Genomic DNA, 14313 nt, shown 5'->3' with positions numbered 1-14313 from the left:
TGTATGCTTTTCATACAAGTTTCACACAAGACAGATACAAACTTTATAAGATTTATATATATCTTTTCCATATGGGTGGAAAAAGGAAGAATAAAAAAAAGTAAATCAAGTAAGTAATTCACTGAAGTATGAACTACTTGTTTAAATTTCCAGTCTGCCTTCTTCTCACATTGCTCAGACACATCAGAGTACTCATATTGTTTATTACAGACCCATCTTTGCATTCCTGTGGCAAAAAAGGGAAACGCGTGTCTGTGAGAAGACAGAGAAAAAAAATCCCTCATGACAAGATGGATCTTATTAGAAGCAACCAGAAAGCTGCAATGCAAAGGCACGTTACTCCATAATAGCAACAATAAAATCACTAAAAATACACAAAGTGACACCCAGACACCATATTTCACAGGAAATGTTGTACTCCACTGTACCAAGAAGGTCTGTAGCCAGCACACACAGTTTTAATTGGACTTATTACTTGGCTGGTGCTTGACATTTAATGACTGCAGCAGGAGGTCATTAAAGCAGCATATGAGGGATTTGAAGAAGTTACCAAATGTAATCTCTCATAACCACAGCAAACCCTCTACAGACTGTTAAAGTCTTGAAGCCATTCAGCAAAAACAGTTGACTAGAAGTCCGGCTCAAGTTTTGGGGTTTCGTTAAAAAACAAATTCAAAGTGGGGATTATTTACAAGTCATGCTGTGTCAAGAAAATAGAAGCAGCTTGTTTAATGTCCTTTCACAAAACAATGCCTTGCAGCCACAAATATGTGTATAAGTGAGAATATCCTGGCTGTTTTTGCTTACACGTTACTATGACTAATATCAAAAAGTCTAATCTCTGAGGAAGTCATTCGATTGATTGTGACATTTATCAAAACAGAAGTACATGTTCACAGCTGTAATCAGCCCACAGAGATTACTCAGGAGTGCCGACTAGATGCGTCACGGTTGGTAAAAAAATGTTTGATATAAGCCACACATTTGACGCTGAATCTAAATCCATTTGTCCGAATGGAAAGATCCTCCAGCTCTTGTAATCATTTTCAAAATTACATGTACTTTAGTCTTACTCTCAATACGAGGGGTAAAAGATGACGCTGCCTGTAAAACCAAAAACAGCTTGACGAGGACATCTGGTCTTTTGGAGGCCTATAGCAGGTTTTTTTGGTGGTTGAAAGAGGAAGGAACCGCAATCCCGCATCTGGGTGACAGAATTCAGATAATGAGAAATAATTTAAACATACACTGCTCAATTTTTCCTAAACAAGATGCCTTTTATAAAATCATACTTTTGATGTGCTTCCATACAACATCAGGAAATAAAGAATTGGCACACAAAAAAAAAAAAAAAATCTTACAAGCATTCGGCGAAAAACTTTTGTTTGTTTGACAGTAAAGCGTCTGCAATCAGTCTTCTTCAGCGACCATTCACTGCATGTAAACGTACGCTGAGGCTACATATGTAAACAATTGAGCGTTCATTAAATGCAGACGTCTGGAAGAGTTTATTTTCATAACCCACTTCTATGTTTTTTGATTATATTACCTAACCTTAACTGAGTCTTTGACATGCACACTATAATAAATTATAATTTAAACAGCACAGCAATTCAATTAATTGTTTTTTTATTTAATAAAAATGATTTAATATTGAAAGTTTTTCTCAACAGAAAAAAAGAAGTGTAGTTAGAGACCATTCATAACAAAGGTCCTTACATATACAGCCCCATTCTGGGCCCTTGCACATCAGTGATTTCACTAAGGACATCAAACAGAGAGAAAATACTGTATTAAATTTCTGTGACAAATTGATCAGACAGTGTTGATGACGATCAGTAGTGAAGAGAGACATGTTTCCAGCTTTCTGTCTCTAGCAGAAGATCCATTGCTGGATCTTCTGCTAATAGCTTCCGTCTAATAGCTCACTAGTATAAAATAGGAGGGGAGCTATCAACAGTTCCCTGGTTATTGCACTGATTTTGTTTTTCACATTTGTTGACTGCAGTAATTACAGTGACTAGCTGGTTGCCCAGAGGTTGAGTACTTTTTTGGTGATTTCACAGATGTCCTGGTGGGACACAGCAATGACGGTCTGGCTCACACTGATCAGTGATCCTCAAATTTACATCTAATTTTTAAATGCAAACAGATTGCCAAGACATTGCAATCAGTCTGCGATGTCGACATCTCGGGCCTCACTGAGAGAAATGAAAGGAACATGGATTATTACAGAAATATTAAAATGAAACATCAGATTCAGGAGACATTAATGAAAAAAAACTAATGTAACTCACTTCACGGTGCCCTGTTGAGTTGAAAACCTTTTACACAGTGAGAATTGCAAACTAGACAAAAAAGGATGGTTGTTTTTTAACCACACAAGTGGCTATTACATTACAACCACAGGGAGGACATACAAACTGAACACAGCTAGGCCCCAAACAAGATTCAAAGCCTTGACCTTCTTGCTGTGCGGCAATGGTGCTAACCACAACACAACCATGGTATCTTTGGGGTGATTAAGAAGATTCAGATTTCAGCTATGATGATCTTTTACTTTAGTATCTGTGTGTCAGAATATGCTGCAATTTACTGATATACTTCCTATAATAAAGGTCACCCAGGTCTTGGGTGTTTGCATAGAAGAAGCACCTGAAAGGGGGTTTCCAGTGCACCACCAGCTCTTTGCAACCACCAAAGGTTTTCTCTAGCAACTACTGATTACCAGAGGATTACTGACCGCACTCTAGACCTGTGCAACTGGGAAAAATTAGTCTCAAGTGTGAATGGGATGGCTGTGTACCGTGGGCATAAGCTTTAAATTATGCTTCCTTCTGGCAAGTCTTCCTAAGCTAACAGGGAGGGGGCAGAGGATCGTGTTACCTGCTCTTGGGTCCGGGGAAACTAGTGCATTAAGTGATTTTTTTGTACACAGTGCAGAGCTGTGACATAAGAATAATAATAACTAAACATCTGAGACGTAATATTAAATGATCCAAGAAATCTACTAGCATCACAATAACAGTATGGCGTGACAACAGGGTATGACATCATATTCTGAAAACAGGAAATGACACATCTGTATCATATGTCAGAATTCTAAATCCTAGCTGAGACACAGCATCCATTAAAATGCTTCATCCAACAGCCCACATCCCTAAGATATTAAAATTATTACTGGAAATTTAAAAAATAAAATTAAAAAGCAGTAAAAGCAGGGCATATTTTTACGTGTTTGTTTTCTCTTTGGCTGGCTGGGTGATGATAAGATTATGGCTGATAATATAAGCAGAGGGACATTTTTCTGGCTGATTCAATCTCAAATCAAACTAATGAAACCGAGCTGTTATCGATTCCACCTGTGTTCTCCGTACTTTTAAAGTAGGGAATTTATAGTCAAAATGTCTATAAATCAAAAGCTACAATAGTGTCATGAATCGCTGTGTGGCAGGCAAGCAGGAGTGGTGGACCCAAAATGCAGAACTCAGACACGGAAGTGAAACTTAAGGCGCAGCTTTATTGCTGGGAAAAACCTCGTACAAACTAAACTCACCAAAAGAAAACCAAAAGTCAGAACAGAGGAACCAAGGACTGAAACACTGGAAAGAAACACTAAACTGGAGCAGGAGACCAAACACTAGGGACATCGAAGCAGAACACACAGCTAGTTGAGGGTACGATGCGACACTGACACAGAGAAACACAGGGCTTAAATACACAGACGGCAGTAATCAAGGGATGAGAGACAGAAGGGGAACACACCTGGGAGAAATCACAGCTGACGAGACAGGGGAAACGTAACTGAACACACTCACATATGACACAAACCTTCACAATAAAACAGGAAACTCAGACACATGGAACCAGGCAAGACATTGAACTAAACAGACAGATTCACAAACAGATGGGGTGACACCATAGACAGAGACAGACTCAAAGGCAGACCAAATATAACACACAGAACTCAAACAATAATAATCATCATCATCATAAACTAGAAAATGATAACTAAAAGCGCTGGGTCACCGACCCAGGACCATGACAAATAGCTGGAAAACATTCCACATTTCCAACACAGTCAGGATCATTAAATGACATCACAACATCAATCTTTTCACATTCAGCTTTCTTTTAAAACATGAGGTGACCACAGATATTAGGTATTCACCATTCCTATTATATTTTACAAAGCTCTCTTTCTCTTCTTTTTATTACTTTCTGCCCCAAAGTGTGCTGGAAAGTTCAGTATTTATCTCCACTTGTGTGAACAGAGAACATCTGGGTTCAGCACCACATGGACAATTAAATTCATTTTGTAAATTTTCTTTTTGAACACCACCACAGTAGGGCTGCCACGATTAGTCGACTAGTCACGATTACGTCGACTATTAAAATCGTCGATGACTAATTTAATAGTTGACGCGTCGTAAGATCCCAAAAGACGCAGGAATAAGTTGTAGGATTTAAGAGTGTAATAACGCACTGAAACAGAAGATGGCAGCACTGTATGTACAAGGATGCCAGCTGCCCTTAAACCCTGAAGAAGAAGAAACTGTGTCCCAGAATTCATCAAGACACCACATATTTTCAAAAGCGCTCCGACGTTTTCGGAGATGTCTGATACCCACCGCTAGCTCGATAGCTAGCCGTGGGCAAGGCTCACAAGAGCCGGTGAGAACACCGGACTCCCGGCAAATTGTTTTCAAACCCACCGCCGTCTTCCGCTACTCAGGTTAAACATGATATATAAATATAAGTCACTTAGATAACTTAAAAATGTTATTGTTTGCCTTTTTTTTAGTATTTTATTGGTTCCTGATTAAATCGGTTTGGCTGAGATTAAAGTTAGTTTTTACACAGCTGAATAAACGTCAAGCAGATTAAACTCCATCGAGAACGGATGACAACAGGGCAACTTGCAATACTTGCAAAGTAGATATTTCATTTAAGGGAGGAAACACTACGAATATGCAAAAGCATTTGCTCACAAAACACACGATAACCTTAAATGTCGTGTTTTTAATTCCGCTCCGGACTCGTGAATCTCAACCCAACAGCAGCGGTAACGTTTGCGCGTCCTCTCCCGTTAATGCGGCAGGTAAATAATCAACTAACAGTGCATATTATGTTAGCGCAATCTGCCTTATTACAAAACCTGCCATTACTGTGCGTTTAGTGACCATGATGAGAGAGACAGACAGAGTCTAGCTCAGATGCTGGCAGTTCTCGCTGCAGTCTACCGGTAGCATCTCTTTTCAGGCCAGGATAGACGAATGTCACCGAGCAGTGACCAAGTTTGTGGTAAAAGGCTGCCGCAGCAGATGCCCCCGATTTTCGGTAAGTGAATGTGTTTAATTGTAGGAAGGGACATTACTGGATATTCTTGTGTAATTGCCACAGAACAATTTATGTTATACTTTGTTATTGCTACAGAAGAATATTAATTTTATTATTTTACATTTACAATTTTTTTTCCTGGGGACCCTGTGACACCCCATTGAAGAGCCGTAGGCTGTGGATCTCTTAAGATCTCACTGTTGGGTTTGTAAGGCCATGTTACTCCAAAATTTCTACCTTGTTCAAAGAGAAGATATAAAACAAAGTTCTAAGCTAATCGACCTTAGCGTTCTCCTTTTTTTAAAAAAAAGAATTGATAAGAGAATCGAATCGTTAAACAGAATCGAAAATGGAATCGGAATCGTGAAACTCTTATCAATACCCATCCCTAGCCATCAGAGAAAAAAAAACTTTAGGTTTGCCCAAATCAACAGTCTTTTGTGCAGAGGCCAGCTCAGCAACACCAAAGAGCCTGGAAAACCATAGAAGACACTTAAACAGGATAATCACAGAAATTATGTCACCTGATCTCAACTCAGTATAGCATGTTTTCAGTTACTTGAGCTAAAACTGAAGACAGAAACACCCACAAACAGACAGGAGCTGAAACTTGCTACAATAAAAGCTTTAACCCTCTCAGGCTCAAATTAAACTTTTTGTTGCTAATGCACAACCAAGTCCTGCAGTTGTACTTCTGAGTAAAAAAAACCTCATAAAATATGTATGTGGGGTAATCAGGTTGTTAGTTTTTAACTGTTGCAAATCGGCAACGCCTGCCTTGAGAGGATTAAATCACCTTAAATTGTGTTAGTTTTTGTAATTACTTTACTTATCATCTGCTAGTATATGATGGCAAAATTAAAAAAAAACTCTATAACTGTCCAAATGTCCAAATACTTGTTTACAACAAAACATCATCTTTAGCTCCAATTTAAAAAAAAAAAAAAAGGTAAAATCTTTGCTACATTTCTGTGCAATTTATTGCTCACGGAAGCATTGCATGTGTCTGGCTGTATGCATCAGGTTTTTGAGGAAAACTATTACACTGATGATGTAGAGGTCTCTAAAGCTCATGTATCTAATATCAAATCGCTTGGTGTTACAAGGTTAAACACTGTTTTAAGATGAGGAAGCACATAAAACATAAGACAACCTAGTGAATAAGATGGGTCAGTGCTCTTCTTTCAAAACAAACCCTTGAACATGATACAACAGAGGCTGGACCTCCTGGATAACAGAACTGAGTCTGAGCCTTTGAGAAAGCAGTGTAGTGAGTATAAGCTCCCAGAAACCAGAAAATCACAAGTTACAAAAATATATAAATCTCTTCTGATGTCAACAGTTGGCCAACTTTTTGAACTCTGGCCTTTCTCACCTCTAACATGAAATGCTACCTGTCATCCTAAGACTACAGATTACAACAGATACTCTCTAGTTAAGTGCCTTATGAGTGACTAATCAGTTCCAGAAGAATGTGGTAAAGGAACACATGGAGGGGATACCGGTGTTATTGAGATCTTACAGAGGTGTTGGTTTTTCTATGGCCACAATGAATAAAACACAGCTGTTGCCTCATTACCCTAGCATCTACTGTTACAACAGATAAGAATAGCAATGCATACAAGATATTATAATCAAAATCTTTTGCTTAACTAGAAGCTTCTCTTTTATTGAACGTCACTGTGGAAGATTTCTAGCACTTTGCCATTTATTTCCATGGTGAACACCTGAGTTTTTACACTATAATGGTCTATTATTGTGGTGGTATACAGCAGCTAAATTTAAAAAATGTTTTAAAAAAAACTGTACTCAGACATTATTCACTTTGATTTACTTACTTTACTGTATCAAGGTTCAAGGTTCCTTTATTGCCTTTGATGTGTTTAAAAGTCTAGCGGCTCTAGTTTTTTTTTAACATCTATAACCCCTAAAATCATCTGAAATCAGCAAATTTAATCTGTTCAATTTTAAAACCATAACCTGACAATTTTAGTTTTTGATTTTGTGTGTACTTTTCTATGTGTTGTTAAAAAATGGTTCATTTTATGTTATTCTGCTTTTGAATGACATTTATTTTATCCAGCCTGAAGTATTTTCAACCACACTAACATCCATGAAAAGCGCTACCCAAAACGATTTACTCTGATTTACTCTTACTACTTACTAGCTACTATCAATAAAAACATTTGTAACAGAAGCCCCGTTATTTGGTCAAAATTAAAGATAATAGAGATTTTTGGACTCTCTAAAAATTGGAGAAAACTAGCTAACTTCTTATCTAAATCTAAGTAAAAACAGCAGACTGTAAAGAACCTTTGGGCACATTTTTGCTGATGAGCTCTGGAAAGAAATTGAGGTAAGATCTAGAATAACAATTGGGATTTATTAAATATATTAATGTCATTTATGTAAATATTAGCAAAGACCCTATATGTTGCTTTAATAATAATAATAATAATGCATTTTATTTGAGGGCACCTTTCAGAAACCCAAGGTCACCTTACAAAAAACAAAATTAATAAAAGGAACAGTAGTCATAACATACACAAAATAAGTTAAACTTACAAAACAGAGCTTGACAACAGATAAAATCAGCATTAAAGCGAATACACCAGTTTAAACAGATGTGTTTTGAGCTGTGTCTTAACCCTCCTGCCATCCTTTAAAAAACTCACACCCATCACCCTAGGGACCATTCTCAGCCACGCCATAAAAAGACCATATATCCATATTTTATTCCACTTTAAATTAGCCAACCTTGTAAAACTACTTCTCCCTGAAATATTCATGTAAAGTTTTAATTATATTTTCGTTGTTTTAACCCTTCAAATCCCAGTGTTATTACATGAGCGCCCTGTGTTATAAGCCCCAAAAACCAAAAAACGAAACTAAATATTTCCACAAAAAACCAGTTGAAGTAATATGTGATTGTCATTATAAGTAGGCCTTTAGATGGACCAAAGATTGGCACCAACATACATTTTGACCTGCCATTATTTTTTTTGCATTTTTTTTGCAATTTAAAAATTAAAACTTCAAGGCCCTGAGTCTTCATTGACATCCAAGAAAAGAAGAAAAAATAAAATCATATGATGATAATTTGGGGTTGAAAAATAGCGTTTATAATGGAAGTCAATGGGCAGAAAATGGTCCCCAGGGTGATGGGTGTGGGGATTTCTGCTGCTCAGCCATTTTAGGCTGATTTAAGGAATTCACACTGGAATATTAACATTGACAGGTAAAAACTATCCTGTGGCAAGTTTGGTTATATTCCACTGAACACAGTGGAAATGGCAGCCATTTAACACATAGCAGTGGCACAAAAAGGTCCCAAGAAGGCAGGAAGGTTAAATACGGAAAGGGAGTCAATATTTCTTAGTGCAGGAGGAAGAGAGTTCCAGAGCTGAGGAGCAGAGCGACTGAAAGCTCTGTTCCCTATAGTAATAAGGTGTGAGGACGGAACAGTAAGATGAATAGCAGATGATGATCTGAGAAGGCGGGAAACAGTGGTGATATGGAGCAGGTCACACAAATATGAAGGAGCAGATTTATGGATACACTTGTATGTAAGAAGTAAGCTTTTAAAATTTATCCTGGCTTCTACGGGCAACCAGTGAAGCTGCTGAAGAACTGGGGTAATATGAGCTCTTGATGGAGTGCAAGTTATGACCCGAGCTGCAGAATTTTGAAGAAGTTGGAGTTTATGAAGGGACCTTTTAGGGAGACCAAATAGGAGGGAATTGCAGTAATCAATACGGGACGTAATAAGACTATGGACAAGGATGGCAGAAGCATGGGGAGTAAGGAAGGGACGGAGTCGGTTAATATTACGTAAGTGGAAGTAAGCGGACCGGGTTATGTAATTAATGTGAGACTGGAATGAAAGAGTATTATCAAGTATGACACCCAAACTCTTAACCTGAGGGGAGGGAAGGGTGGGAGAATTTTCAATGTTAATGGAAAAACCGTGGGATTTGGTTATAATAGATGGTGTACCAACAAGTAAAACTTCAGCTTTATTACTGTTAAGTTTGAGAAAATTGGAGGAGAACCAGGATCTAATCTCAATAAGACAGTTTGAGAGGGAGGTAGGTGGGAGGGATGAATTGGGTTTAGAAGAAATGCAGAGCTGGGTGTCATCGGCATAACAGTGAAAATTGATATTATATTTTCAGAATATATGACCAAGAGTGAGCATGTAAGTAATGAATAAAAGAGGCCCTAATACTGAACCTTGGGGCACACCAGCAGAAACAGGATATGAAGAATGGGATTTAAATTGGATAAACTGAGTGCGGTCTGAGAGATAGGAGGTAAACCAGGTAAGTGGGGTATGATTAATACCAATGGAAGCTAACCGGTTCAGGAGAATATTGTGAGAAATGGTATCAAACGCCGCACTAAGATCAAGAAGGATGAGGATGGATAGGAGACAAGAATAAGCTGCCATCAGAAGGTCAGTGGTAATCCTTAACAGAGCAGTTTCTGTTTTATGATTGGGGCGGAAACCAGATTGAAATTGTTCATAGAGATTATGGTCATTGAGATGTAAATGAAGCTGGGCGGCGACAACTTAAGCCATTCACATGTGTCTGGGTTTCATACATAAATTTTTCTGCACCCTACATACATCTGGAAACCATAAGAGAGGCCCACGTGTCATGTTGCCATATCAACATCTTTGCATTTGTCTGAACTTGACATTATACTCCACTGCAGACAGAGACACAGCCAGCTGGAGACCTGAAAACCGAGTAGTCGTTCCCACTCTACTTCTTTGGAATCTGCGTTGTGGGGCACATGGACAGTTGGTGCTACGAGTGTAACAACTCTGTGATAAGCCCTGGGTCAGACACTGTTTTAGACGCTTACTGCCACATTTTACCGGACCAAGCACACCATCTCACATTCTCTCTGTCTATAAGCATGGAGCAAAGAAGATAAGCCATTAACTACAGGTCCTCACAGACTGACTGGATGAATCACTGTATAGCATCCAACTCACTTATGGAATTCCTCATTCAACAATCCTTACCAATTGAGCACTTTCTGGATGTATTGTACACGGTAGGAGTCCATACGTGGATTCAATCCTTTACAAAAACACAAACAGTTCTCTTCCTCACTTGCCTAAAAACTGATTATTGCATAGCTGACGTCAACAGCTTCATGAGCATTTTGAATAAAACTACAAGAGACAAGGTCAGGAAGTTCAAGTCATATATCTCCCAGCATGCCCCTCTACCTATCAAAGCTTTCCAGAAAAGGTACCTATTTTAATCAGTGGAGAGTAAAATGCCTGAGTAAATATTTTCAGAGCTAAAATTTACTTTATAAAGGAAATGTATAGTTTTTTTTATTAGTTTCATTGTTTGTTTCAGAAGTATTATTATTATTATTATTATTACACAGCAAAGACAGAATAAAACTGTCTTTCTTTGCAACGACAATAAATTTTTCTCACTAGTTGAAATGCTTAATTGTCGACACTTTTAACAAGTCATTATTTTACATGGAGCACTGTTCATGTGAGTCAACATTAAACAGTTGCTTGGTTTAGCCTACAAGAAGTTTTACAATTACTGCCTATTCTGTCGATGGTAACGGAGATTCGATATACACACACTTTGGACTCCGCAGAAAAAATATTACCGTACTGACACCTACGTGCTTAGTTTATCATGCGGAACAAAAGTTGCCTGTGCAGTTTCACATCGGTCATAAATATGTGTCGGACCATCCCACCAAACGAGGAGCAGCTGACTACTGAAAAGCATTGTAGAATCAGTTTATGTGTTGTAGATGAGTCGTTTTAGATGCTCTGTGCTGATGTACTGAAAAGGCGTACAATCAGAAGTGGTCATGCTGAATTCTTCTGACTAACGTTTTATGAAAATATGTTTGCCAAACCATTTCGTGTCAAATCCAACACCGCAATCAAAGGATCAGACAGGTGAGTCACTGCTGCTCACATCTTTAGCTGACGCTTGCTTCTTCTACATATTCACATTTATTATATGTGGTGGAGGACTCTAAACATTTTTTTAAACTGTCCAAGTATCAGACGCTGTCCTCCTCATATAACTGGAATAAATCAAAACGGAGTAGTTCTTCTCTTCAGCTTACAGTGAAGCTTCTGGTCAGTGAATGAATAGATTTAAATAGCGGCGATATATCAGTTTTTCCGTATATCTTCGTATTTGAGCTGAAAGCTCATTATTAGCTGGCACTGTAAATATCGATCAATATTTAACAAGGACAAATAATGACCATATTATTTTACTCTTATAATAATAACAATAATAATAACGCTTATTTGTATATCATTTATCACGTTTATCAAAACCAGTGTTACGAGGTGCTTCGCATAGGAACAGAATAAACGGACATACTGGGTGGAAATTATAATTTTTAAAAAAAATCAATCAAAATGTGCCGGTGTCAAAATGTAAATCCAATACAATGTGATTCCAGTAAAATTAACATTAAAATCAAAAAGTTGAAAGAATAAGGTGAAGCTAATCTATGAATGTAAAAAATATATATATCTAAAATGTATGCTAAATGTTTTTTTAAAGGTTTTCAACGTAAATAAATATTTAGCAGTGATTTTAAAGTAAACACCAGCTGGATTTCCTCAGGCAGGTCATTTCCCTCCCACTGTCAGAAAAAGTCCTGATATTAATAATTGGCACGTGTGGGAGGATCGTCAGCCAATCAGATCGTCTGTCTCTTCAAGACTATAAAAGCAGGCCTGGACGAACTGCTCAGCCTCTCTCTTCCACTCCAACTGTTGATGTTTGTCTCTTAGTTAGGTTATGTTTATATATATATTCTTGGGCTGGGCTTTAAATATACTGTCAGTTCTAAAAGAAATGGGGAGCCTGTGTAGAGGCATTAAGACTCGTGGAATATGTTCAGTTTTCTTGGTTCTTTTAAAAGGTCTACCTGTTGTATTTTGTGATTTAGTGCTTTCTGATACCTGTGTAATTATTATTAAAATAATCCAACCCAGTGGAAATTAAAGTATGAATGATAGTCTGACACTGAATCATTTTTGTAAAGTACTGATCGTATCTTTACAAAATTCCTTAGGTGATAGTAGCAGGACTGGGAAATCTTGTTTATGTTTCTCACAACTGTGATTAGATTTGAATATCACACTCAGGTCTCGGACAGCAGATGTTACATGAATGGATAAAGAACCAAGGAGAGAACTTGATGCTTGGATGCAGCTTTTCTGAACCAATGATGACATTTTTTTATTTCATTAGTTACAGAATTAGACAGTTGAAGAGGTTGGCTAAAATGTGGATTTTTCTCTGACCCAGAGCTGTATGTCATCTCTTTTATAAGATTGCTGTTATGAGATGAATAGTACCTTTGGGACATTTTGGAGTTTGGAGCTCTTGAATCATATTTCCCTCCTGCATGGAGGTTGTTGCGACTTTCATCCGTAAATAAAGCCGCGGCCGGCTGAGTTGGTTGTGTCCCTGTGACGCGCCTCCAATAATCCACAATGAGTCGAACTTGTACTTTGCGCATTTATTTTAAGAACAAAACAAGAACAAACATTTGCGCTTTCAATCAATTTCCAACTAGCGCATGGATTAACTGGTGTGCCAAAAAATGACGGTCAACAGAAAAGTTTGCCCACAAACCACTCACCCAACACACCTGCTGCGAACACCGACCTCAGGTAAATAGACTGTGACCACACCCACACACCATCACCTGAGACGCAGGTAAAGCTATACACCTGTGCCACCAAAACAAAAAGGAAAAACATAAACATTGACTTTGGCTCTTACAATACCGGCCCCTAATTATTATCTTTTAAATAATAATTACGAAATAATCAAGTCTTACGTCATTTTCTTGTTCATAAAACATGTCAATCGCCCTTTAGTGCAACATGCATCAGTACTACTACTTGTGGTTCACCATCTGTGAAGTTAATAACCCATAAATAAAAGGAGTAGGTCACTTAAAGATTATCCAGTCAGTCCAATATGTTAAATAGTCTCTGTTTCCTGCAAAAGACAGACTTTATTTATAGGTCTGTTTAGGAATCCAGTCTTTGTCTTGATCCGAAGATGACGAACAAATCTCCTTTTGTCCTGGATTGTCTCTTCTATTTTTCCAGTTATCCAGGAATTCCGTGGTGCGGAATCATCAACAATGATCACAATGTCTCCTGGCATGAAGTTTCGTTTTGGGTTGCACCATTTCTGTCTTTGTTGCAGTTGTGGAAGATATTCTTTAATCCACCTTTTCCAGAATAAATCTGACATATATTGGACTTGTTTCCATCTGCGACGAGCATATATGTCATCTTTTTGAAAACATCCTGGTGGTAATGATGGTGCAGTCTTAAGAAGCAACAGGTGGTTTGGAGTAAGTGCTTCAAGGTCATTTGGATCTGTAGAAGCCTTTGTAATAGGACGGCCATTCAAAATAGCTTCAGCCTCACATAACACAGTCCTGAGGCTCTCTTCATCAAGACTTTGTACATTTAAGGTGGAATTAAGAATCTTTCTCACAGATCTTATAAGTCTTTCCCATACACCTCCATGATGTGAGCCAGCTGGGGGATGGAAAGTCCATTTAATGCCCTTTTGAAGAAGGGTATTGTGTATACGGCATTGATTCCAATCTGCTATCATTTCCTTCAGCTCACGATGGGATCCCACAAAGTTGGTGCCGTTGTCAGATCGCAGTTCTTTTACTTGACCACGTCTAGCAATAAAGCGACGAAGGGCATTGATAAAAGAGTCTGTGTCCAGTGATGATGCCATTTCAATATGAATGGCTCTTGACGCTAAACATGTGAATATCACACCATAGCATTTTACAGTAGTCCTTCCACGTTTCACTAGAAACGGTCCGAAATAGTCCACTCCGACATATGTAAATGGTGGTTCATCAGGAGTTACTCTGTGTAGGGGCAGGTCTGCCATTTGTTGTTGTCCT

General features: G+C 38.1%; 1 protein-coding gene across 1 annotated transcript in view; it reads left to right on the top strand.

The window, feature by feature from the left end:
• Positions 1-11068: 11068 nt before the first annotated feature.
• The window catches only part of eif2d (eukaryotic translation initiation factor 2D), a 55711-nt gene continuing 52466 nt past the window's right edge, over positions 11069-14313 (top strand). The window contains exon 1 of the mRNA XM_014412794.3: positions 11069-11293. Within this exon, the coding sequence (XP_014268280.2) occupies positions 11238-11293 (56 nt within the window). The 5' untranslated portion in view covers positions 11069-11237. The remainder of the gene's footprint in view (positions 11294-14313) is intronic.

The sequence above is a fragment of the Maylandia zebra genome, linkage group LG20 (genome assembly GCF_041146795.1).
Source record: "Maylandia zebra isolate NMK-2024a linkage group LG20, Mzebra_GT3a, whole genome shotgun sequence".
In the NCBI taxonomy this organism is placed as follows: Eukaryota; Metazoa; Chordata; class Actinopteri; order Cichliformes; family Cichlidae; genus Maylandia; species Maylandia zebra.
This window is presented reverse-complemented; position numbering and strand designations above follow the sequence as displayed.